The 25,372-nt window shown below is 41.0% G+C and overlaps 1 protein-coding gene across 1 annotated transcript in view; it reads right to left on the bottom strand.

Moving 5' to 3' along the window:
- LOC122927160 (protein unc-13 homolog A-like) overlaps positions 1-25,372 on the bottom strand; it is a 2,447,183-nt gene that overhangs the window by 339,148 nt on the left and 2,082,663 nt on the right. The window contains 4 exon segments of the mRNA XM_044278759.1: positions 11,077-11,157; positions 12,223-12,279; positions 15,760-15,789; positions 16,143-16,179. Coding sequence (XP_044134694.1) covers positions 11,077-11,157; positions 12,223-12,279; positions 15,760-15,789; positions 16,143-16,179 — 205 coding nt within the window.

The raw sequence follows: 25,372 nt of genomic DNA, 5'->3' as shown, positions 1-25,372 counted from the left end.
TAGTTACATATTTTTCCTGTGACCGCCTAATGTACCTCCAGCCACAGAATCCCAAATTCTTTGCTGTCAGGTGAACGCCCATTTGGCCAATTTTTGGGGCCTGTACTGGCATACAGTTACATATTTATCCTGTGACCGCCTAATGTACCTCCAGCCACAGAATCCAAAGTTCTTTGATGTCAGTTAATGCCTATTGGCTAATTTTTGGGGCCTGTACTGGCCGACAATACATTTTTTATCCTGTGACCACCTAATGTCCCTCCAGCCACAGAATCCTACAAAGTTTTTTGCTGTCAGGTGAATGCCTACTGGCTAATTTTTGGGGCCTGTACTGTGGCAAGTTCTCACAACAATACTTAGTGCACCAATCACTAATATCTCATGAGACCTTATAAAATGTGAAGTTGTGTGTACCGCAAAAAAATAATTTGCATCATTAGGGATTTTCGCAATGGCGCTTTTTTTTAAACACTGAATTTGAATATACAGCGATTGTTATAACATGCATGTGAAATGTAATCAAATACATTGCTTTAATGTCAAATTACTTACAGTGATCAGAAATTCTTCCTCGACGTCACAAAAATTGTTGCCAACCATCTTTTCTGATCGCATCCTACTTCCGTCTGGTGGAAACCCAGTTGCTGTAGTAGGCCGTGCCTATTTTGCGCATGCACATAGCCGAAAATTACATTGCCGATATTTTGCATTGAAAAAAAAATAATGAATGGAGATGTTGTGGGACTATTTGTACACTTCTAGTAAGTATTTGGTGGCTGCAAATGAGATATTCCAGGTCTGCCTGCTTTTAAAGTGAATGGAGCCCGCCGCAAACTTGCGGTTCGTCAACATTTGATCGCGTTTGCATGATAGCGTTCGCGAACCGTCCCGGCCAATGTTCGTCCATCACTATTGGCTACCTCATCCTCCTCCCCCGCCACTTCCACCTACACGGCTACGTCCACCACCTCCTCAACCTCCTACTCCATATGGACCTCCAACTCATACATCAAGATTATTTTTTTACATTTTACGTATTTTTTTAAAAGATAACAGCAGATAAACCTGATGTTCTTTGTGTTTTTCTTTATTTTGTTTTCAATTCGAAGCAAAGCAACATACGGCAATACATGTAAATGTTTTAGACTATGCAAAGCCTTCCTTAGACACTGTGCCACAGTAGATGTAGATAAAGTGAAGAAAAAGTGGTGTAGTCACGCCAGAAAAAAATGAGCTATGCTCCAAAGTACTTTAGTTCACCCACTGAAGTACAAACCGGATTCCAAAAAAGTTGGGACACTATACAAATCGTGAATAAAAACTGAATGCAATGATGTGGAGATGTCAATATTTTAATTGTAATACAACGTAGATGACAGATCACACGTTTAATCCGAGTAAATGTATAATTTTAAAGGAAAAATACGTTGATTCAAAATTTCACGGTGTCAACAAATCCCCAAAAAGTTGGGACAAGTAGCAATAAGGCTAGGTCTACACGACGACATTTGTCGCGCGACAAAAAGGGCGCAACAGTTGTCGCGCGACATTTTGTTGCACTAATGTTGCGCGACAATTTTTATAATGGCAGTCTATGGTGTCGCACTGCAACATGCGACATGTTGCGACTGCGACGCGACAGTCGCAAAAAAATACATCTTGAATGGATTTTCTGCGACTGTCGCGTCGCAGTCGCAGCATGTCGCATGTTGCAGTGCGACACCATAGACTGCCATTATAAAAATTGTCGCGCGACATTGGTGCAACAAAATGTCGCGCGACAAATGTCGTTGTGTAGATCTAGACTAAGAGACTGGAAAATGTAAATTTGAGCATAACGAAGAGCTGGAAAACCAATTAACACTAATTAGGTCAATTGGCAACATGATTGGGTATAAAAAGAGCTTCTCAGAGTGGCAGTGTCTCTCAAAAGCCAAGATGGGTAGAGGATCACCAATTCCCACAATGTTGCGCAGAAAGATAGTGGAGCAATATCAGAAAGTTGTTACCCAGCGAAAAATTGCAAAGACTTTGCATCTATCATCATCAACTGTGCATAACATCATCCGAAGATTCAGAGAATCTGGAACAATCTCTGTGCGTAAGGGTCAAGGCTGTAAAACCATACTCGATGCCTGTGATCTCCGGGCCCTTAAACGACACTGCACCACAAACAGGAATGCTACTGTAAAGTAAATCACAGAATGGGCTCAGGAATACTTCCAGAAACCATTGTCAGTGAACACAATCCACCGTGCCATCCGCCGTTGCCAGCTGAAACTCTACAGTGAAAAGAAGCCATTTCTAAGCAAGATCCACAAGCTCAGGCGTTTTCACTGGGCCATGGATCATTTAAAATGGAATGTGGCAAAATGGAAGACTGTTCTGTGGTCAGACGAGTCATGATTCGAAGTTCTTTTTGGAAATCTGGGACGCCATGTCATCCAGACCAAAGAGGACAAGGACAACCCAAGTTGTTATCAACGCTCAGTTCAGAAGCCTGCATCTCTGATGGTATGGGGTTGCATGAGTGCGTGTGGCATGGGCAGCTTGCATGTCTGGAAAGGCACCATCAATGCAGAAAAATATATTCAGGTTCTAGAACAACATATGCTCCCATCCAGACATCATCTCTTTCAGGGAAGACCCTGCATTTTTCAACAAGATAATGCCAGACCACATTCTGCATCAATCACAACATCATGGCTGCGTAGGAGAAGGATCCGGGTACTGAAATGGCCAGTCTGCAGTCCAGATCTTTCACCTATAGAGAACATTTGGCGCATCATAAAGAGGAAGGTGCAACAAAGAAGGCCCAAGACGATTGAACAGTTAGAGGCCTGTATTAGACAAGAATGGGAGAGCATTCCTATTTCTAAACTTGAGAAACTGGTCTCCTCGGTCCTCAGACGTCTGTTGAGTGTTGTAAGAAGAAGGGGAGATGCCACACAGTGGTGAAAATGGCCTTGTCCCAACTTTTGGGAGATTTGTTGACACCATGAAATTCTGATTCAACATATTTTTCCTTAAAATGGTACATTTTCTCAGTTTAAACTTTTGTTCTGTGATTTATGTTCTATTCTGAATAAAATATTAGAAGTTGGCACCTCCACATCATTGCATTCAGTATTTATTCACGATTTGTATAGTGTCCCAACTTTTTGGGAATTCGGTTTGTACTTCGGAGCATAGCTCCTTTTTTTCTGGCGTGACTACACCACTTTTTCTTCACTTTATCTACATCTACTGCGGCACAGTGTCTGAGGAAGGCTTTGCATAGCCAAAAACATTTAAAGTATTTTTCGCCCCATAAGATGCACTTTTCCCCCCCAAAAAATTGGGGGGAAATGCCCCTTTGTTTTATGGGGCGAATGCTGACAATTTAACATCGCTGCATGCGATGTAGAGTGAGCGGGGGCAGGGGGAGGTACTGGGAGGAGGAGCTGGGGGCCGGGAATAGCGGCGGGGCGGTGCAATTAATGTACTATAGCCCCGCCCCGCCGCTCCGGTATACTAATATTAAATGTCTTATTCAATTAAATTGTATATGCCCCCTCACTCCTATATTGCTAATCGTACCTTAAATCCTATTCCTAGGTGCTGTAATGCAGGCCGGGCGGGCTGCAGCGTAACTCCTTGAGGTCACGCGCCTGCGCCGCCTACTTTATGAATGAAGCAGGCGGCGCAGGCAAGTGACGTCAGCGAGTGACGCGCCGGCCGCCCGGCCTGCATTGCAGCACCTAGGAATAGGATTTAAGGTACGATTAGCAATATAGGAGTGAGGGGGCATATCTAATACATTTTAATTGAATAAGACATTTAATATTAGTATACTGGGGCGGCGGCGGCGGGTGGATGATCTAGCTGATCCGTGGAAGGCACAGTTATGGGGGGGGTCTGTGGATGCCACTGTTATGGGCTGGGGGGCTGTGAATGCCACTGTTATGGGCTGGGGGGCTGTGGATGGCACTGTTATGGGGTGGGGGGGTCTGTGGATGGCACATACAGGGAGTGCAGAATTATTAGGCAAATGAGTATTTTGACCACATCATCCTCTTTATGCATGTTGTCTTACTCTAAGCTGTATAGGCTTGAAAGCCTACTACCAATTAAGCATATTAGGTGATGTGCATCTCTGTAATGAGAAGGGGTGTGGTCTAATGACATCAACACCCTATATCAGGTGTGCATAATTATTAGGCAACTTCCTTTCCTTTGGCAAAATGGGTCAAAAGAAGGACTTGACAGGCTCAGAAAAGTCAAAAATAGTGAGATATCTTGCAGAGGGATGCAGCACTCTTAAAATTGCAAAGCTTCTGAAGCGTGATCATCGAACAATCAAGCGTTTCATTCAAAATAGTCAACAGGGTCGCAAGAAGCGTGTGGAAAAACCAAGGCGCAAAATAACTGCCCATGAACTGAGAAAAGTCAAGCGTGCAGCTGCCAAGATGCCACTTGCCACCAGTTTGGCCATATTACAGAGCTGCAACATCACTGGAGTGCCCAAAAGCACAAGGTGTGCAATACTCAGAGACATGGCCAAGGTAAGAAAGGCTGAAAGACGACCACCACTGAACAAGACACACAAGCTGAAACGTCAAGACTGGGCCAAGAAATATCTCAAGACTGATTTTTCTAAGGTTTTATGGACTGATGAAATGAGAGTGAGTCTTGATGGGCCAGATGGATGGGCCCGTGGCTGGATTGGTAAAGGGCAGAGAGCTCCAGTCCGACTCAGACGCCAGCAAGGTGGAGGTGGAGTACTGGTTTGGGCTGGTATCATCAAAGATGAGCTTGTGGGGCCTTTTCGGGTTGAGGATGGAGTCAAGCTCAACTCCCAGTCCTACTGCCAGTTTCTGGAAGACACCTTCTTCAAGCAGTGGTACAGGAAGAAGTCTGCATCCTTCAAGAAAAACATGATTTTCATGCAGGACAATGCTCCATCACACACGTCCAAGTACTCCACAGCGTGGCTGGCAAGAAAGGGTATAAAAGAAGAAAAACTAATGACATGGCCTCCTTGTTCACCTGATCTGAACCCCATTGAGAACCTGTGATCCATCATCAAATGTGAGATTTACAAGGAGGGAAAACAGTACACCTCTCTGAACAGTGTCTGGGAGGCTGTGGTTGCTGCTGCACGCAATGTTGATGGTGAACAGATCAAAACACTGACAGAATCCATGGATGGCAAGATTTTGAGTGTCCTTGCAAATAAAGTTGGCTATATTGGTCACTGATTTGTTTTTGCTTTGTTTTTGAATGTCAGAAATGTATATTTGTGAATGTTGAGATGTTATATTGGTTTCACTGGTAAAAATAAATAATTGAAATGGGCATATATTTGTTTTTTGTTAAGTTGCCTAATAATTATACACAGTAATAGTCACCTGCACACACAGATATCCCCCTAAAATAGCTAAAACTAAAAACAAACTAAAAACTACTTCCAAAAATATTCAGCTTTGATATTAATTAGTTTTTTGGGTTCATTGAGAACATGGTTGTTGTTCAATAATAAAATTAATCCTCAAAAATACAACTTGCCTAATAATTCTGCACTCCCTGTATATAACAGTGCCACCCACAGATCCCCCCTGTAACTGTGCCACCCACAGATCCCCCCTGTAACAGTGCCATCCACAGATCCCCCTGTAACAGTGCCATCCACAGATCCCCCCTGTAACAGTGCCATCCACAGATCCCCCCTGTAACATTGCCATTAGTGATGAGCGGGAGGTGCCATATTCGATTTTGCGATATTTCGCGAATATTCGAATGAATATTCGTGTTATATTCGTCGAAATCGAATATTCGTAATTATTCCAATTATCGCGAATAATATACGAATTTTTTTTCGCGTATTGCGATTATTTATCTTGATAGTATAAGGCAACGTTCCTATGCTAATTGACTATGGCTAGGCTAATATGTGTATTTTACGAAATTTCGTGATTTGCTCTAACTTCGTCTCTTAGAATATTACGAATATTCTAAAAGACGAAGTTAGAGCAATATTACGAAATTTCGTAAAATACACATATAGATTGTAATTTAGCTAATATACTGCTATAATCCCTTTTTTTGCCTCTAATTTTTTTTTTGCCTCTTCTGAACTTAAGTTTTGTAAAATATGTACACTATTAAAAAATAATACTATAGCAGTATATTAGCTTAAATACAATCTATGTGTATTTTACGAAATTTCGTAATATTGCTCTAACTTCGTCTTTTAGAATATTCGTAATATTCTAAAAGACGAAGTTAGAGCAATATTAAGAACATTTGCAAAAGCCGAAATTGCGATGCGAGTAATATAATACGAAATAATCGCATGAAGATTTCAACTTAGCACTGCTATATTCCATATTCTAGCCTAATATGGAATATAGCTGTGCTAAGTTAGCACTGCTCTATTCCACACTAGGCTAGAATATGGAATATAGCAGTGCTAAGTTGAAATCTTCATGCGATTATTTCGTATTATATTACTCGCATCGCAACTTGCGAAATTTGCAAATGTTCTTAATATTGCTCTAACTTCGTCTTTTAGAATATTACGAATATTCTAAAAGACGAAGTTAGAGCAATATTACGAAATTTCTAAAAGACGAAGTTAGAGCAATATTACGAAATTTCGTAAAATACACATAGATTGTATTTAAGCTAATATACTGCTATAGTAATATTTTTTAACAGTGTACATATTTTACAAAACTTAAGTTCAGAAGAGGCAAAAAAATTAGAGGAAAAAAAAAGGGATTATAGCACTATATAAGCTAAATTACAATCTATATGTGTATTTTACGAAATTTCGTAATATTGCTCTAACTTCGTCTTTTAGAATATTCGTAATATTCTAAAAGACGAAGTTAGAGCAATATTAAGAACATTTGCAAATTTCGCAAGTTGCGATGCGAGTAATATAACACGAAATAATCGCATGAAGATTTCAACTTAGCACTGCTATATTCCATATTCTAGCCTAGTGTGGAATAGAGCAGTGCTAACTTAGCACAGCTATATTCCATATTAGGCTAGAATATGGAATATAGCAGTGCTAAGTTGAAATCTTCATGCGATTATTTCGTATTATATTACTCGCATCGCAACTTGCGAAATTTCGTAAAATACACATATAGATTAGATTGTAATTTAGCTAATATGGAATATAGCAGTAAGTTGAAAACGCCACTGACTGGAGCAGCCAGGAAGCCAGGAATCCAAAGGACAGGTAAGAACAACTTTAGAGAAGTGGGAAAGAAAAAAAATATTATAATAAAAAAAAAATATACGAATATTCGAATTCGCGAATATATAGAACGATATTCTAAATATTCGCGAAATCTCGAAATTGCGATATTCGAGAAAAAAATTCGTAATTCGAATATTCGCGCTCAACACTAATTGCCATCCACAGATTCCCCCCGTAACAGTGCCATCCACAGATCCCCCGCTGTAACAGTGTGTCAGTCATCCACAGATCCCCCCCATAACAGTGTCCATCATCCACAGATCCCCCCATAACAGTGTCTGTCATCCACAGATCCCCCCATAACAGTGTCTGTCATCCACAGATCACCCCATAACAGTGTCCGTCATCCACAGATCCCCCCCATAACAGTGTCCGTCATCCACAGATCCCCCCATAACAGTGTCCATCATCCACAGATCCCCCCCATAACAATGTCCGTCACCCACAGATCCCCCCATAACAGTGTCTGTCATCCACAGATCCCCCCATAACGGTGTCCTTCACAGATCCCCAGTAATAGTGCCACCCATAGACCACCATTAGTTCCAAACCCACCAAAAGCAGACCTTTTGTTTTTTTTTCTTATTTTCCTCCCCAAAAACCTAGGTGCGTCTTATGGGCCGGTGCGTCCTATAGGGCGAAAAATACGGTACACGTATTGCCGTATGTTGCATTGCTTCGATTTGAAAACAAAATAAAGAAAAACACAAAGAACATCACGTTTATCTGCTGTTATCTTTGAAAAAATATTACCTGGGGTGGCAACCCTATACACAGCAGCAACTGACTGTTTGCGAACAAATTTTTTTATAAAATTATTTTATGTCATTTCACAAATTTTTCGGGTGAAGTTCACCAACCAGTAGACAGGTTAACAAATTTCACTAATTTGTCTGTTACATTGTCAGGTGACATTCACCAATTTTTGACTGTGATATAGCAGGGGTATATCTAGAAGACAGGTTCATAAATGTCACAAATTTTTCTATTCCATTCTTGGTTTACATTTTGCCATTTTTGCTGTGAATAAACCCCTGCTCTGCATAGGTGACAGGGACCTAATTTTTTTAAAATCATCTGTTCCATTGGTGGGTGACATTAACCCATTTCTGGCAATGAAAAACTCCTGCTCTGCATAGGTGACAGGGACTTAAAATTTAAAAATTCATCTTTAATTGGCCTTTTCATTCAATCCTTCTGCTTTAATAATTTGTCCCAAATTTCAGCTTGATCACATTGCAGCCATTGACCTCCCTTGGATGTGGTCTCCCTTTCTCACGCTTCCTCTCTGGCATGGAACCCTGATTCGCCGCCAACCGTGATCAACATGGTAGGCACAGAAAAGAACATCAAAAGTTGATAGAGCAGATATCCAATTGGATCGTGGACATCACGGGCACGTGCGACATGGTTGAGCAGTATGTGTGCACACGCCTACACGTACTGACTGATGGGTCTGCCCCCTTCAATTTCTGGGTCTACAAATTGGCCATATGGCCTGAGCTTGCCCTTTTACGCCTTGGAGGTGCTGGCCTGCCCTGCAGCCAGTGTATTGTCTGAATGTTTGTTTTGCATGGCTGGAGGGGGTTATAACAGGTTATATTTCCCAATGTTTTGGGGTGTACCTTAATTTAAACAAAAAAATAAAAATTTAAAACCAAAATCCAGTGTTGGCTACCTCCTCCTCCACCGCCGCCTCCATCTACACCGCCACATCCACCACCTCCTCAACCTCCTACTCCATATGGACCTTGTCCTCCAAGATCAAGATTATTATTTTTTTTTTTTATGTATTTTATGTTATTTGAAGTCATTTCCCTATCCACATTTGTTTGCAGAGCACTTGCCATGCTCTTAACCACATTTTTCTGCCATTTGCAGCCCTCTAGCCCTTTCAATTTTAGTGCTCAAAAGTTCGGGTTCCCCAAGTTCGGGTCAAGTTCGGGTCCCAAACTCAAACTTTTTTGTGAAGTTCGTCCGAACCCGTCGAACCTGAACATCCAGGTGTCCGCTAAACTCTACACAGAACACATGCAAATATTCCTATCACGTGTCATCTCTGTTTTGGATCTACTCTGTTTTTTGGGGGGGCCTTAGCAATACTGATGGATTACTGACCAAATATGGAGTATGTGAAGGTGGATGTTCAAAAGACAGGATCCTTTTTTTTTTTTTTTTTTTTTTTGGGGGGGGGGGGGGGGGGGTTGTTCTTGTGACGATCAGAAGATGGGAAAAATAAACAGTGATGTCAAAACAAACTTACTGCTGACACCCTCTCCACTCACAGGGCCACTACTTTTATCAGTGTGTAACAGAACAGGTTCTGTAGAAATCTATGTGTAAAAGGATAAAAGGAGTGCATTCTTTCACTCTGTAGTAGAATTTTAGGCCACTGCATGGTTAAGTCCCTCCTGACTGATGCTAACATTGACCTGTAAGGGCTCATTCAGACAGCCGTATGCTGTCCACAAAAATGTGAATCCGTTTTTTTGAGGACAGTTCAGCATGTCCACAAAAAAACTGATTGCATTTCGTTTTTTTTCTGATCCATAGACCACAATAGGGCCATGTCCTGATTTTCACGGACAAGTATAGGACATGTTTAATTTTTTTGTTGAGCCATGCAATGGAAGAAAAGGACCTCATATAAGTGAATGGGACAGCATCTAATCCACAAAAAAAACGGATCTGCATTTTTGCGGACAGCATACGGCAGTCTGAATGAGCCCTAAGGCTGAGTTCACACTTCAGTTATTTTATTAGTATTTGCCCCATAACTGACCAAATAAGTGAAGCGTAAATTGATTCTAAGAGTGACGCCTGTAACCTGCCGGACATATTGACACAATAACTATTTTACTACCACAGCGGACTAGCTATGTATGTTTCTGCAATGCAATGTTTTGTCACAAATTAATTTGGATCAAATCAAAGCGTCCGAATCGAATTTTTGAAAACTTCACTCATCTCTAATAGTGCTGTGATAAAAGGTTCAGTGTAACTTGTAATTTATTCATCTAAAGAGTGTACATACAGAGATAACTGTCAGTCACTGAATATATCACACTGGGTATTCCTTCAATAAATTGTGTGTTTTGCAAGTTACTTTCTGGAGTGTGGAGTCTTTTCATTACTAGACACTGATTAGGCCCACCCACATAACTCCTTAGCTCAAAATAAGCAGAGATTCAGATGAATAAAATACAAGACAGTCTAACCTTTTCTCATAAAACTATATATTTATCAATCTGCTCAGCTCCTTCTGCTCTATAACATGTTGCCTGCAGATTACACTTCATTTCATTAGCACATATTCTCTTTAAAGGGTTTGTCTCGCTTCAGCAAATGGTATTTATCATGTAGACAGAGTTAAAGGAAGTCACTTACTAATGTATTGTGATTGTCCATATTGCCTCCTTTGCTGGCTTGATTTATTATACCATCGGACACTGTTTCCAGGGAAAACTGCCAACGCTTTAGCCCAGATACAAGGTGGCTTGGATGGGAGTTGCTGTGTATGTGTGCCCATTCACTCCTACAGTCCTGGCCACTAGAGAGGATGGCAGTTATTACTATAGTGTGCATGCACGGCCACCGCTGCTGGATTGCAGGATGGTTGTAACCTCTGGAAACAAGTAGTGTATAATTGAAAAATGACTCAAGCCAGCAAAGGAGGCAATATGGACAAACACGATACATTAGTAAGTTATTTTTGTTAAATTTGTCTCATGATAAATGCCATTTGCTGAAATGAGACAACTCCTTTAATATTTAGGATGTAATCCATTCCCATAGATCTACCAATACAGAAATTCAATTACCTTAATAGTATCCAGTGCAAGTTCCACTACCGCACATTGTTTTGGGGTCAAACTCTTTGCTTCCTCCCTTACCATGTGATCCTACAGATAAAAGTAAGAGAGAAATTATTTATTTTGTGGATAAAGCTACGCAGAGAAGGAGATTTAAAAAAAACCCATCAAGCTATACATTAAATTGCATATAATAAACTAAGAAGCTGCAAATTCAATGGAACAAAAAGTGATTACTAGAAAATAAATAATTTAAAGGGTTGTGTCACTTCAACAAGTGTCATTTATCATGTAGAGGAAGTACAAGGCACTTACTAATGTTTTGTTAATATCCATATTGCCTCTTTTGCTGGCTTGATTCATTTTTCCATCACGTTATACACTACTCATTTCTACGGTTATGACCACCCTGCAATCCAGCAGTGTTGGTCGTGCTTGCACACTAGAGGAAAAAGCATCAGCTTATGTGAGCTCCCCCGGTCCTGGCCCCCAGAGAGGCTAGCTCTTTTTCCTATAGTGTGCAAGCACGACCACTACTGCTGGATTGCAGGGTGGTCATAACCATGGAAACAGCCATCAAAGAAAGCAATATGGATAAAATAACAATACATTAGAAAGTGTCTCATATTAACTTTCTCTACATATTAAATACCAACAAACTTTGACTTGATCAATAGTACAGTGTGTACATGAGGAATAACATGGCCATTATATCATTTGCATCTGACATTTTTAGCAGTTGTCCTATGTGCTTGCTGGATATATGGTTTGCAGTTCTCTAAGACATGGTGAAGGCAGACTAGTTGCAATTCACTGCACACCCAGAAAGAAGAGGAGAACCTCCTTCCTAACCTTCTCATACTCCGAAGCAGCCCCAGGATAATGGGGGACATAACATAAAACTAATCACTTGTATTATTGTAAATTAAGCACTTATGCTAAGGTATATCCTTCATGTAGCTGTCCGGTCTCTTTTTCTGTGCCTGTCTCCTCGGCTCCTACTCACTCCTCCCCCTCCCATCTCCATAGACTTCCAATGACAGGTATAATAAACATAATAGATAAAACATGTTACAAAGTTTCCTGTCACTTTTACTACTGATTTATGCAAAGTTGTATGAAAAGTTAGTGACCATTTAAGTCTTGAATCTGTACCTTGAGTTTGGAAAGGTGTCCCAACTCTTTAGCAGCATTAATGATGAGATGAGTCCCCTGTTGAGTAACAAGAACCATAATGGTTACACAGATTATTGGAGACTGACCAAGCAATGTAAACTAAAAGTATGCAATAAGTAATTTCCATATATAACATATTTTTTGCCTCTGTATTTCCCTTTCTTTGTGTGTGTGGTCTGGATTCCAAAATATAATACTATTATCCTATGAAACCCATAAACATTTGTATACACTGTTTGTGTTATGAAATACAATACTTTATCCTGCAATCCTGAAGTTAAATGGAGTGTAAGTCAGACATGTGTTTATATATAACAAGAATACAGCCTATCATATTTTACCTCAAAAACTTGCCTATACCATTGTAAGAAAAATTTTCATTTACCAAGTCGTTTGTTTAAGACAAGTTTTGTGCATATGTTTCATACTATTACTAGTAGTTCTGATACATCCTTTCTTAGAACTTTTGTCTCCGCTCAAAAATCATTTTCTGAGCGGACACCAAACGGACCCCATTATAGTCTATGGGGTCTTTAGGCTCCGTTACGCTCAGTTAGGTCCGTTACGCTGCAGAATCCGTCCTTTCCATTCTCCTGCTCCTCAACGGAGCCGAAGAACGGAAAGGAGAAACGGTGATATGAAAGGAGCCTTTTAGACTGCCAGATTTTGTGCCAGATGAACACTCCTATGAACACTCATTAGTGATCATCGGGCAGTCTAATACTGACTCCAAATGCCCAATGAATGAGCAAATGTATATCGGCAACTGTGATTTTTAAAAATCACAATGGTGCCGGCGGCAGAACACGCTGTGTAATAGCAATCTGCCCCCGGCAACCCGCTGCCCTGCATGGGGATGCCACTGCTACTCCCCATGCCCCGGAGGACATCTCTGCATGTAATAGCAGCAGTCTCCTCTGCTAACTATATGATAATTGCCTGAAAGGAATGCTTCCCTTCCAACAATCATCTGCAGCGTCATGGTGTCTAATACACCCTTTAGAGCTACTTATCTTGGAGTTGATAATCCAATTATGGTATATCTATGCATTGTCTCAAGTATAGCTCACTCATGAAAATGTAAAACAAAATTGCACTATACACTCACCTAAAGAATTATTAGAAACACCTGTTCTATTTCTCATTAAAGCGATTATCTAGTCAACCAATCACACGGCAGTTGCTTCAATGCATGTAGGGTTGTGGTCCTTGTAAAGACAATCTCCTGAACTCCAAACTGAATGTCAGAATGGGAAAGAAAGGTAGGCTACAACAGCAGAAGACCCCCACCAGGTACCACTCATCTCCACTACAAATAGGAAAAAGAGGCTACAATTTGCACGTGCTCACCAAAATTGGACTGTTGAAGACTGGAAAAATGTTGCCTGGTCTGATGAGTCTCGATTTCTGTTGAGACATTCAAATGGTAGAGTCTGAATTTGGCGTAAATAGAATGAGAACATGTATCCATCATGCTTTGTTACCATTGTGCAGGCTGGTGGTGGTGGTGTAATGGTGTGGGAGATGTTTTCTGGGCACACTTTAGGCCCCTTAGTGCCAATTGGCCATTGTTTAAATGCCACGGGCTACCTGAGCATTGTATCTGACCATGTCCATCCCTTCATGACCACCATGTACCCATCCTCTGATGGCTACATCCAGCAGGATAATGCACCATGTTACAAAGCTCGAATCATTTCAAATTGGTTTCTTGAACATGACAATGAGTTTACTGTACTAAAATGGCCCCCACAGTCACCAGATCTCAACCCAACAGAGCATCTTTGGGATGTGGTGGAACGGGAGCTTTGTGCCCTGGATGTGCATCCCTCAAATCTCCATCAACTGCAAGATGCTATCCTATCAATATGGACCAACATTTCAAAAGAATGCTATCAGCACCTTTTTGAATCAATGGCACGTAGAATTAAGGCAGTTCTGAAGGCAAAAGGGGGTCCAACACCGTATTAGTATGGTGTTCCTAATAATTCTTTAGGTGAGTGTATATATGTATAGTATATATACACTCACCTAAAGAATTATTAGAAACACCATACTAATACGGTGTTGGACCCCCTTTTGCTTTCAGAACTGCCTTAATTCTACGTGGCATTGATTCAACAAGGTGCTGATAGCATTCTTTTGAAATGTTGGCCCATATTGATAGGATAGCATCTTGCAGTTGATGGAGATTTGAGGGATGCACATCCAGGGCACGAAGCTCCCGTTCCACCACATAGAAAAGATGCTCTATTGGGTTGAGATCTGGTGACTGTGGGGGCCATTTTAGTACAGTGAACTCATTGTCATGTTCAAGAAACCAATTTGAAATGATTCAAGCTTTGTGACATGGTGCATTATCCTGCTGGAAGTAGCCATCAGAGGATAGGTACGTGGTGGTCATGAAGGGATGGACATGGTCAGAAACAATGCTCAGGTAGCCCGTGGAATTTAAACGATGGCCAATTGGCACTAAGGGGCCTAAAGTGTGCCCAGAAAACATCCCCCACACCATTACACCACCACCAGCCTGCACAGATGGATACATGTTCTCTTTCTGTTTACGCCAAATTCAGGCTCTGCCATTTGAATGTCTCAACAGAAATCAAGACTTATCAAACCAGGCAACATTTTTCCAGTCTTCAACGGTCCAATTTTGGTGAGCTCGTGCAAATTGTAGCCTCTTTTTCCTATTTGTAGTGGAGATGAGTGGTACCCGGTGGGGTCTTCTGCTGTTGCAGCCCATCCGCCTCAAGGTTGTGCGTTTTGTGGCTTCACAAATGCTTTGCTGCATACCTCGAGTGGTTATTTTAGTCAACGTTGCTCTTCAGCTTGAATCAGTCGGCCCATTCTCCTCTGACCTCTAGCATCAACAAGGCATTTTCGCCCACAGGACTGCCGCATACTGGATGTTTTTTCCCTTTTCACACCATTCTTTGTAAACCCTAGAAATGGTTGTGTGTGAAAATCCCAGTAACTGAGCAGATTGTGAAATACCGGCCCGTCTGGCACCAACAACCATGCCACGCTCAAAATTGCTTAAATCACCTTTCGTTCCCATTCTGACATTCAGTTTGGAGTTCAGGAGATTGTCTTGACCAGGACCACAACCCTACATGCATTGAAGCAACTGCCATGTGATTGGTTGACTAGATAATCGCATTAATGAGAAATAGAACAGGTGTTCCTAATAATTCTTTAGGTGAGTGTATACAATATGTTTATCATTCCTTATATTGGAGAATAGGACATTGGGACAATACATAATATTCATCGTTGTTTTATAAACCTTCAATAGGAGAATTATCCGTTAATGAAATCTGATCATTATTTACTAGAATATCATCAACTTCAGTTTGGCGTACACAGCTTGATTATACACTATAGACATTACAGTTGCAGATCACACATAAGGCAAAAGTTTAGGACACATTCCACAAGGCAGATTGTACAGAAAGACATAAATAAAAGGGAAGAGTGCAGAAAGACAGACACACACACACACAGTGTCCTTACATCTGTATGGTACGGCAGCTTCACCCTGCTCTGGAGAGAGAAGTGTGAGATTAAAATATGAGTGTGGGTGTGAAAAGACAGCCACACAAGAACAACCATTTTATGTCTAAATACAACACAGCTACATACACATTACACAAATCCATAGCAAATATGCATTCATTAGCTTCTGTATATAAAATAGTCAGCATCACTTAGGAACATAGCAGGGTAATTACGCAAATATCATGGATCATATCAATATAAGTACAGGGCACAGCTCCTGACAGGTTTTAATGCTGATACAAATTTGTGTTCCACAGAACTGGCAGGTTATATATGCTGTTTCATTAACTATATAACCTTGCAATACACAAGACTGTAGGGTCTGCATACATGTTTACCTTCTCTAGCCCTTTGCCATGTTTTCTCAGCAGCGTCCTCTGCAGAAACAGGTCACAATTGGTCAATGCTTTGGAACAAGCATTTTCATGGCAGTCAAGTGTTTGACTAAGTAAGGCCTCTTGCACACGACCGTATGGGTTTGCGGTCCGTTTTAAACTGATCGTTTTTTCAGTTTTTGTTTGTTTCAGTAGTGTTTCCATTTCTGTTCTGCTTCCGTTCCGTTTTGCTGTTCCGTTTTTCAGTTTGGTTTCCATTTGTGATTAGTTTTTTTGCGGTTCGCAAATGAAAACAGAAGCATACAATAATGTTTAAACAGTAAGTACATACAAAAATTGGGATGGGCATAACATTTTCAATAGATGCTTCCGCAAAAACTGAATGGATACGGAAGACATACGGATGCATTCCGTATGCATTCAGTTTTTTTTGCGGAACCATTGACTTGAAAGGAGCCACGGATTGTTATTTGAGGGCAATAACAGGACAAGTTCTATCTTTAGCGGAACGTAAATACAGAAACGGAATGCATACAGAATCCATTCATTTTTTATTTTTTTTTGCAGAACAATTGAAATGAATTGTTCCGCATACGGACCGCAAATGGAATCCGCAAAAATGGAAAAGAAACGGAAAAAAAAATGTTTGTGTGTAAGAGGCCTAAGCAAGTTGTTTAGGTTGTTGTTCTAAGATTTGTTACATTTCATTTGAAATATATGTAACATATGGTGTGGGCAGGAGTATATGAGTGAATACATTGTCTAGATAGAATTATGATAATGTTAACCAAGAGAGGAATGAAGGTTCTTCACAGATAAACAGAAATTATTGTGTTATGCGTTTGGCATTATATTTAATACACATTTATTTACATTTTCATTTCAGCAACACTGAATTGAAACAGACATCACATAACCCATACATAAGACACAACAATATAATATTAACTGAACGCAGGGTATGCACAAAAAGGACAGCAAAGCAAGAAGACTACACTTAGCACTGATTGAACTAGATTTTACCATAAGAAGTATATGATTCAATATAGGCAGTAAGCACAATTGCTTTATGTTAGTGGTCTTCAACCTATGCCTGTGACTCTCAAGAAATGCTGGAAGTTGTAGTACTACAACAGCTGATGTGCCATATGCTTATTCTCTTATACATTTTGCTGTGGCTGCCAAAATAATTTCCTCTCAATGTTGCAGTTTTAACATGAATAAAACATGAATAATATATAGATTTCTTTTACATTCTGTAAATTAATAAAATCAAGAAATGTATATCTTTTATGATATGTGTACACATATATATATATATATATATATATATATATATACATATATTAAAATGAGTTTCTGTCTGTCTAGACGTCTAGACGTTCTATTTGCACTACCAAACGACTGTACAGATCTTCACCAAATTTGGCACACAGGTACATCAGGTGTCCGGGAAGGTTTTAGACCGGTCTCAGCTCTCTAGGATGTACCGTTCCTGAGATATTGCCAAAAAAGACCTGCATTAGCCATTAGAAGCCAGAAAGCCTTTCACTTAAATCCGAACTGCCATGTCCCTTATTAGCCAATAGAAGCTTGCAGGTCCTACTCCAGGTTGCCATAACATCTGATCACAGGTTTAAGCAGCTCGCAGGTCCTTAAATATTCAGTTGTATGACGGCACAAGTAGACTGCTACATGCATGGGGGGTAGGGGTCACTATTAAATGGACGGGTGTTGTGGAGTTCATTGTTAAAGGGGAAGGCACTGTGGAGGTCACTGTTAAAGGAGCGGGTACTGTGGAGGTCACTGTTAAAGGAGCGACCACTATGAAGGTTACTGTTAAAGGGGTGGTTAATGTTAAAGGGGTGGGCACTGTGGAGGTCAATGTTAAAGGGATGGGAACTGTGGAAGTCACTATTAAAGGGGCGGCAACTATAAAAGTCAATGTTAAAGAGGCGGGCACTGTGGAGGTCACTGTTAAAGGGGTGGTCACTGTTAAAAGGGCTGGAACAGTGGAGGTCACTGTTAAAGGGGCAGGCACTGTGCAGGTCACTGTTAAAGGGGTGTGTACTATGGAGGTCACTGTTAAAGGGGCAGGCACTGTGGAGGTCAATGTTAAATTGGCAGCTACTCTGGAGGTCACTGTTAAAGGAGCAGGCATTGTGGAGGTCATTGTTAAGTGGAAAACTGTTGATATCTTTTTACGACACACGGAAACATAAAATGAAATAGATGAAATATACCCGTGCAATATATATATATATATATATATATATATATATATATACACACACAGTTGCAAGAAAAAATATGTGACCCCTTTGGAATTATATAGATTTCTGCACAAATTTGTTATAAAATGTGATCTGATCTTCGTCTAAGTCACAACAATAGACAATCACAGTCTGCTTAAACTAATAAAACACAAAGAATTTAATGTTACCATGTTTTTATTGAACACACCATGTAAACATTCACAGTGCAGGTGGAAAAAGTATGTGAACCCCTAGACTAATGACATCTCCAAGAGCTAATTGGAGTGAGGTGTCAGCAAACTGGAGTCCAATCAATGAGATGAGATTGGAGGTGTTGGTTACAGCTGCCCTGCCCTATAAAAAAAACACACACCAGTTCTGAGTTTGCTTTTCACAAGAAGCATTGCCTGATGTGAATGATGCCTCGCACAAAAGTACTCTCAGAAGACCTGCTATTAAGAATTGTTGACTTGCATAAAGCTGGAAAGGGTTATAAAAGTATCTCCAAAAGCCTTGCTGTTCATCAGTCCGCAGTAAGACAAATTGTCCATAAATGGAGAAAGTTCAGCACTGCTGCTACTCTCCCTAGGAGTGGCCGTCCTGTAAAGATGACTGCAAGAGCACAGACTGCTCAATGAGGTGAAGAAGAATCCTAGAGTGTCAGCTAAAGACTTACAAAAGTCTCTGGAATATGCTAACATCCCTGTTAGCGATTCTACGATACGTAAAACACTAAACAAGAATGTTTTACGTATAGGAGAATGCCACAGAGGAAGCCACTGCTGTCCAAAAAAACATTGCTGCACGTTTACAGTTTGCACAAGAGCACCTGGATGTTCCACAGCAGTACTGGCAAAATATTCTGTGGACAGATGAAACCAAGGTTGAGTTATTTGGAAGAAACACACAACAATGTGTGGAGAAAAAGAGGCGCAGCACATCAACATCAAAACCTCATCCCAACTGTGAATTATGGTGGTGGGGGCATCATGGTTTGGGCTGTTTTTCTACGTCAGGGACTGGACGGATTGATATCATCGATGAAAAAATTAATTCCCAAGTTTTTCAAGACATTTTCCAGGAGAACTTAAGGCCATCTGTCCAGCAGCTGAAGCTCAACAGAAGATGTGTGGCAACAGGACAACGACCCAAAGCATAGAAGTAAATCAACAACAGAATGGCTTAAACAGAAGAAAATACACCTTCTGGAGTGGCCCAGTCAGAGTCCTGACCTCAACCCGATTGAGATGCTGTGGCATTACCTCAAGAAAGCTATTCACACCAGACATCCCAAGAATATTGCTGAACTGAAACAGTTCTGTAAAGAGGAATGGTCAAGAATTACTCCTGACCGTTGTGCACGTCTGATCTGCAACTACAGAAAACGTTTGGTTGAAGTTATTGCTGCCAAAGGTGGTTCAATCAGTTATTAAATCCAAGGGTTCACATACTTTTTCCACCTGCACTGTGAATGTTTACATGGTGTGTTCAATAAAAAAAATGGTAACATTTAATTATTTGTGTGTTATTAGTGTAAGCAGACTGTGATTGTCTATTGTTGTGACTTAGATGAAGATCAGATCACATTTTATGATCAATTTGTGCAGAAATCCATATAATTCCAAAGGGTTCACATACTTTTTCTTGCAACTGTATATATATATATATATATATATATATATATATATATTTTACAGGTGTCTGTTATTTGATTGCTGGTGTTAGATAGTATTTCATTAGCAAATGGCTCCATGGTGGGCATAAAGCATTAGTCTAGACCTGTGTTGGCTAACCTCTGGCACTCCAGCTGTGGTAAAACTACAACTCCCAAGATGCACACATGCTTGGCTGTTCTCAGAACTTCATAGAAATTAATTGAGCATGCTGGGAGTCATAGTTTCACTACAGGTGGAGTGCCGAAGGTTAGCCATCACTGACTAAGTTGTATGACCTGAGACTGTAAAATACAAAAATAATCATCAGAAATTAGGTGAACAGAAATCTGGCATAGAAGATGATAAATGTTGCGGCTACTGGCCCTGCCCCGCCCCCACCCCTTTTTGGGGAAAGTGGTGAGGCTGGCAGAGAAATGGCATTTGCACAAATCCACCCCACGGTCCCCTGGTATGGAACGTCAAGACATCTTAATTCTGCCATATAATGCTCCATTAGGTATCAAATGCTGAAAACCTTTTCCTCCTAGAAGCAATGTTTCTAGGGAAAATACCTTTGTAATGCTGCATGTGATGGATATGCCAATATTTTTTTTGTGAAACCTTACAGAATTTGTCAGAAAAAAACACCTTTGTATTAAATTGGAGGCATGTAGCATGCCTCCCAAGTGTCCCTCTTTGATCCTTAAATCTTCTTTTTGACCTGGGAAATGAATGAATAAATGTGCGTTAATTTACTTAATTGCTCCTTACTAAAGTGTCTGTATGGGTTCTATACTTGAAAGGAAATAATCCAGCACCTCGATTTTTTGTGCTTAACGACGTTTTATTCCACAAAAACAAATATACAGCGGTGAAAAATCCTCAAGGTGCAAGCCCCAATACGGTCTGCGCGTTTCAAACCAGATGGTTCTTAATCATGACCTTCATAATAAATTTCTATAGGAAGTATATATAGGAGTGAACATAGAAAATGGGGCCCCCCCCCCCCCCCCCCCCTTAAACTAGTTGGGCGGTGCAAGCCATCCCAGGTGTTACAATCAAAAGTGCTAGCAGAAATTTAAATGTACCAAACAAGTTTAAAATCTGACATGAGCCCCCATGAACAGACATTTCAGGACATTAAACCCAGCAAAAATTGAGGAGTAACATAGCATTGATAATAATATATAAATAAGTAAATAAACATAACTATAAGTGAGCAGCAGAAAAAACGCTCCATGTGAACACTCCTCAATACTTGCTGGCTGCAATCTAACTCTGACCATTCAGGCTATACAATATATTTTTTATTTTCTTAAAGTTATAACATGATGTGATTATTAATAGCTATTAATAAATATACATGAGTTATTTTCTCAAATTTAATGCTGCAGGGCTTCTGGACTTCAATTTTAGAATCTAGAAGGTCTCCACCTCTTGCAGGCAGAAACACTCGTTCTATGGCATAAGCTGTGAATGATGACAGACTTCTATTATGGACCATGATAAAGTGTTTTGCTGCACTTGAGATGTTTACATATGCCGGATTTATTATGTAATTAATGTGCTCCAGTAACCTTACTTTGAACCTTCTGGTTGAACATCCTACATATATTTTATATATACTTTTGGAACGCAGATTTTGCTGGACTGGTTTTTAGATGCCATGTCCCATTTAAAGCCCCCCTAATGCACCCTTACAGTAGAAACTCCCCCCAAAAAATGGCCCTAGGGGATAAAGTGTCAGTTTTATTGGTACTATTTTGGGGTACATATGATTTTTAATTGCTCTATATTACATTTTTTTGTGAGGCAACGTAACAAAAGAAAAATGGCTGTTTACACCGTTTTGTTATTTAATTTTTTTTTTACAAAATTCATCTGACAAAAACATTCTATAGAGCAGGTTTTTACGAACGCAGTGATATCAAATATGTCTACTTTGTTTGTTTGTTTCAGTTTTACATAATAAATAGGGTTGAGCGAACCCGAACTGTAAAGTTCGGGTTCGTACCGAACTTAAGGATTTTTGGACCCCGGACCCAAACATTTCCGTAAAAGTTCAGGTTTGGTGCTTTCTTAGCAGCCAATCAACAAACGGCATACTACTTGCCCCAAGAGGCCATCACAGCCATGCATACTAATGGGATGGCTGTGATTGGCCAGAGCAGCATGTGACCCAGGCTCTATATAAGCTTGAGTCACATAGCGCTGCACGTCACTCTGCTGTTACAAGTGTAGGGAGAGGATGCTGCTGGACTTGTGATTTCAGGGAGAGCATAGGAAAGAATCTAACTCAGCGATCTACAGACAAATAGTTGTGTGGGTGCAGGGCACTATTGTTTTACCCTGCCCTGAGCTCATTGACCAAAAAATACTAACTTTTAGAATTCTGGTAGTTAGGTGGGTGGCGGCGGCCATTTTGTGCATGTTCAGTGCACCAGCACTGCATCTGAGCTTTTGGGACATTGAGAATCACAATTTTAAGGGACCTGGTGGTGGCGAGATGAACTGTTAGTCCATCAGTAGCTGGTCGAGCCTGGGCACTGGTGCTGGTACGTGGTCTGCTTGTGGAGAGACCTGCAGAAAGAGAAGAGCCGATAGCCCTGTATGGAAACCTGCAAAAAGACCATTGATAACATACTGTACCCAGTCTGCATGTGGTTGGGACCCTAACAGGATAAGACAACATCCCTGTACAGACTAAAGGCTAAGACAAACTCTGGTATGCTGAGTTTCTATTTAACCTCACATCCTTGGATTTGGGGACCACCAGGACCTCCCCACAGACTATGGTCTTGTTGTCTGGCGCCTCATGGGCTGTTATGAGTAGGGACGCTGGGTTCACGTCCTTGCCGTCAATTATTTCCTGTCGAATGTTGGCTGGAACGAAGTGGAACGGTGAGATAGGGGGTACAGAACCTGACCCACCAGCAACACTAGCCTGGAGGCTAGAAGAACCTGCCGGACTTTGGCACACCAAACGGGCAGCTGTATCGCCTGCCTCGACCGACTCTAGCCTGGCCTGAAAGTTCAACATTGATGACGCCATGGAGTTGATGGCTGCGTGCAGTTGCGTACGCGAGGTCTGAATAGTGTCCATGGACACCACCTGCAGATTTTGGACCTCCGGAACTGAAGACAGAAGACGGAACAGTTCCGCTTTCCTTGCAGAAGCTGGAAATGGAATGCCTCTTTTGGATAACTGTCCATGACCTTAACACAGTCCATGACCTTAATGATGGTGTGGAATGTGACAGCACGCTCCCACGGGATGATGATGTATCGCCCATCAATGATTCTTGAGACATCCTACTAAAACACAACATGATTAATGCAGAAGATGAATATCCAACACCAGTTTGTACCATTCACCAGTATCACGGACCACCGATATGCCAAGAACCGCCGTACCAGCACACCAGATGCCATTAAGCATGCGGAGCACCCCTCCACCGAAGTGACTGAATATGGGAAGATGTGTACATAGCAGAATAGAATGTGACCCAAGTAGCCTTGCAAGCCCCGAACGAGTGTAGACTGAGACAGGAGAGTGGATGAGGCATACAGTGTAGGACTGTATCCTGTAGTCGTGACAGGACTTAAACGTGTCTGTAGACGTGACAGAATTATCAAATTCATGCCTGTAAATGTGACAGGACTTAAGGTTTTTTATTTATATATATATATATATACAGTACAGACCAAAATTTTGGACACACCATCTCATTCAAAGAGTTTTCTTTATTTTCACGACTATGAAAATTGTAGATTCACACTGAAGGCATCAAAACTATGAATTAACACATGTGGAATTATATACATAACAAAAAAGTGTGAAACAACTAAAAATATGTCATATTCTAGGTTCTTCAAAGTAGCCACCTTTTGCTTTGATTACTGCTTTGCACACTCTTGACATTCTCTTGATGAGCTTCAAGAGGTAGTCACCTGAAATGGTCTTCCAACAGTCTGGAAGGAGTTCCCAGAGATGCTTAGCACTTGTTGGCCCTTTTGCCTTCACTCTGCGGTCCAGCTCACCCCAAACCATCTCGATTGGGTTCAGGTCCGGCGACTGTGGAGGCCAGGTCATCAGGCGCAGCACCCCATCACTCTTCTTCATGGTTAAATAGCTTTTACACAGCCTGGAGGTGCGTTTGGGGTCATTGTCCTGTTGAAAAATAAATGATGGTCCAACTAAAAGCACCCCCACACCATCACACCCCTCCATGCTTCACGGTGGGAACCAGGCATGTAGAGTCCATCCGTTCAGCTATTCTGCGTTGCACAAAGACACGGTGGTTGGAACCAAAGATCTCAAATTTGGACTCAGACCAAAGCACAGATTTCCACTGGTCTAATGTCCATTCCTTGTGTTCTTTAGCCCAAACAAGTCTCTTCTGCTTGTTGCCTGTCCTTAGCAGTGGTTTCCTAGCAGATATTCTACCATGAAGGCCTGATTCACACAGTCTCCTCTTAACAGTTGTTCTAGAGATGTGTCTGCTGCTAAAACTCTGTGTGGCATTGACCTGGTCTCTAATCTGAGCTGCTGTTAACCTGCGATTTCTGAGGCTGGGGACTCGGATGAACTTATCCTCCGCAGCAGAGGTGACTCTTGGTCTTCCTTTCCTGGGGCGGTCCGCATGTGAGACAGTTTCTTTGTAGCGCTTGATGGTTTTTGTGACTACACTTGGGGACACTTTCAAAGTTTTCCCAATTTTTCGGACTGACTGACCTTCATTTTTTTAAGTAATGATGGTCACTCATTTTTCTTTACTTAGCTGCTTTTTTCTTGCCATAATACAAATTCTAACAGTCTATTCAGTAGGACTATCAGCTGTGTATCAACCTGACTTCTCCACAACGCAACTGATGGTCCCAACCCCATTTATAAGGCAAGAAATCCCACTTATTAAACCTGACAGGGCACACCTGTGAAGTGAAAACCATTTCAGGTGACTACCTCTTGAAGCTCATCAAGAGAATGCCAAGAGTGTACAAAGCAGTAATCAAAGCAAAAGGTGGCTACTTTGAAGAACCTAGAATATGACATATTTTCAGTTGTTTTACACTTTTTTGTTAAGTATATAATTCCACATGTGTTAATTCATAGTTTTGATGCCTTCAGTGTGAATCTACAATTTTCATAGTCATGAAAATAAAGGAAACTCTTTGAATGAGAAGGTGCGTCCAAACTTTTGGTCTGTACTGTATATATATATTTGCGGTCAGGGCGACGGCCCCTGGACGTAGAACTAGAGCTAACCGATGGCTGGTTAATGCCGGGAGCCCGGAACGAGGATAGGCCTAAAAGTGGGCCTAC

The sequence above is a fragment of the Bufo gargarizans genome, chromosome 1 (assembly GCF_014858855.1).
Source record: "Bufo gargarizans isolate SCDJY-AF-19 chromosome 1, ASM1485885v1, whole genome shotgun sequence".
Lineage (NCBI taxonomy): Eukaryota > Metazoa > Chordata > Amphibia > Anura > Bufonidae > Bufo > Bufo gargarizans.
Note: the sequence above shows the minus strand (reverse complement) of the source record. Positions and strands in the feature narration are given on the sequence as shown.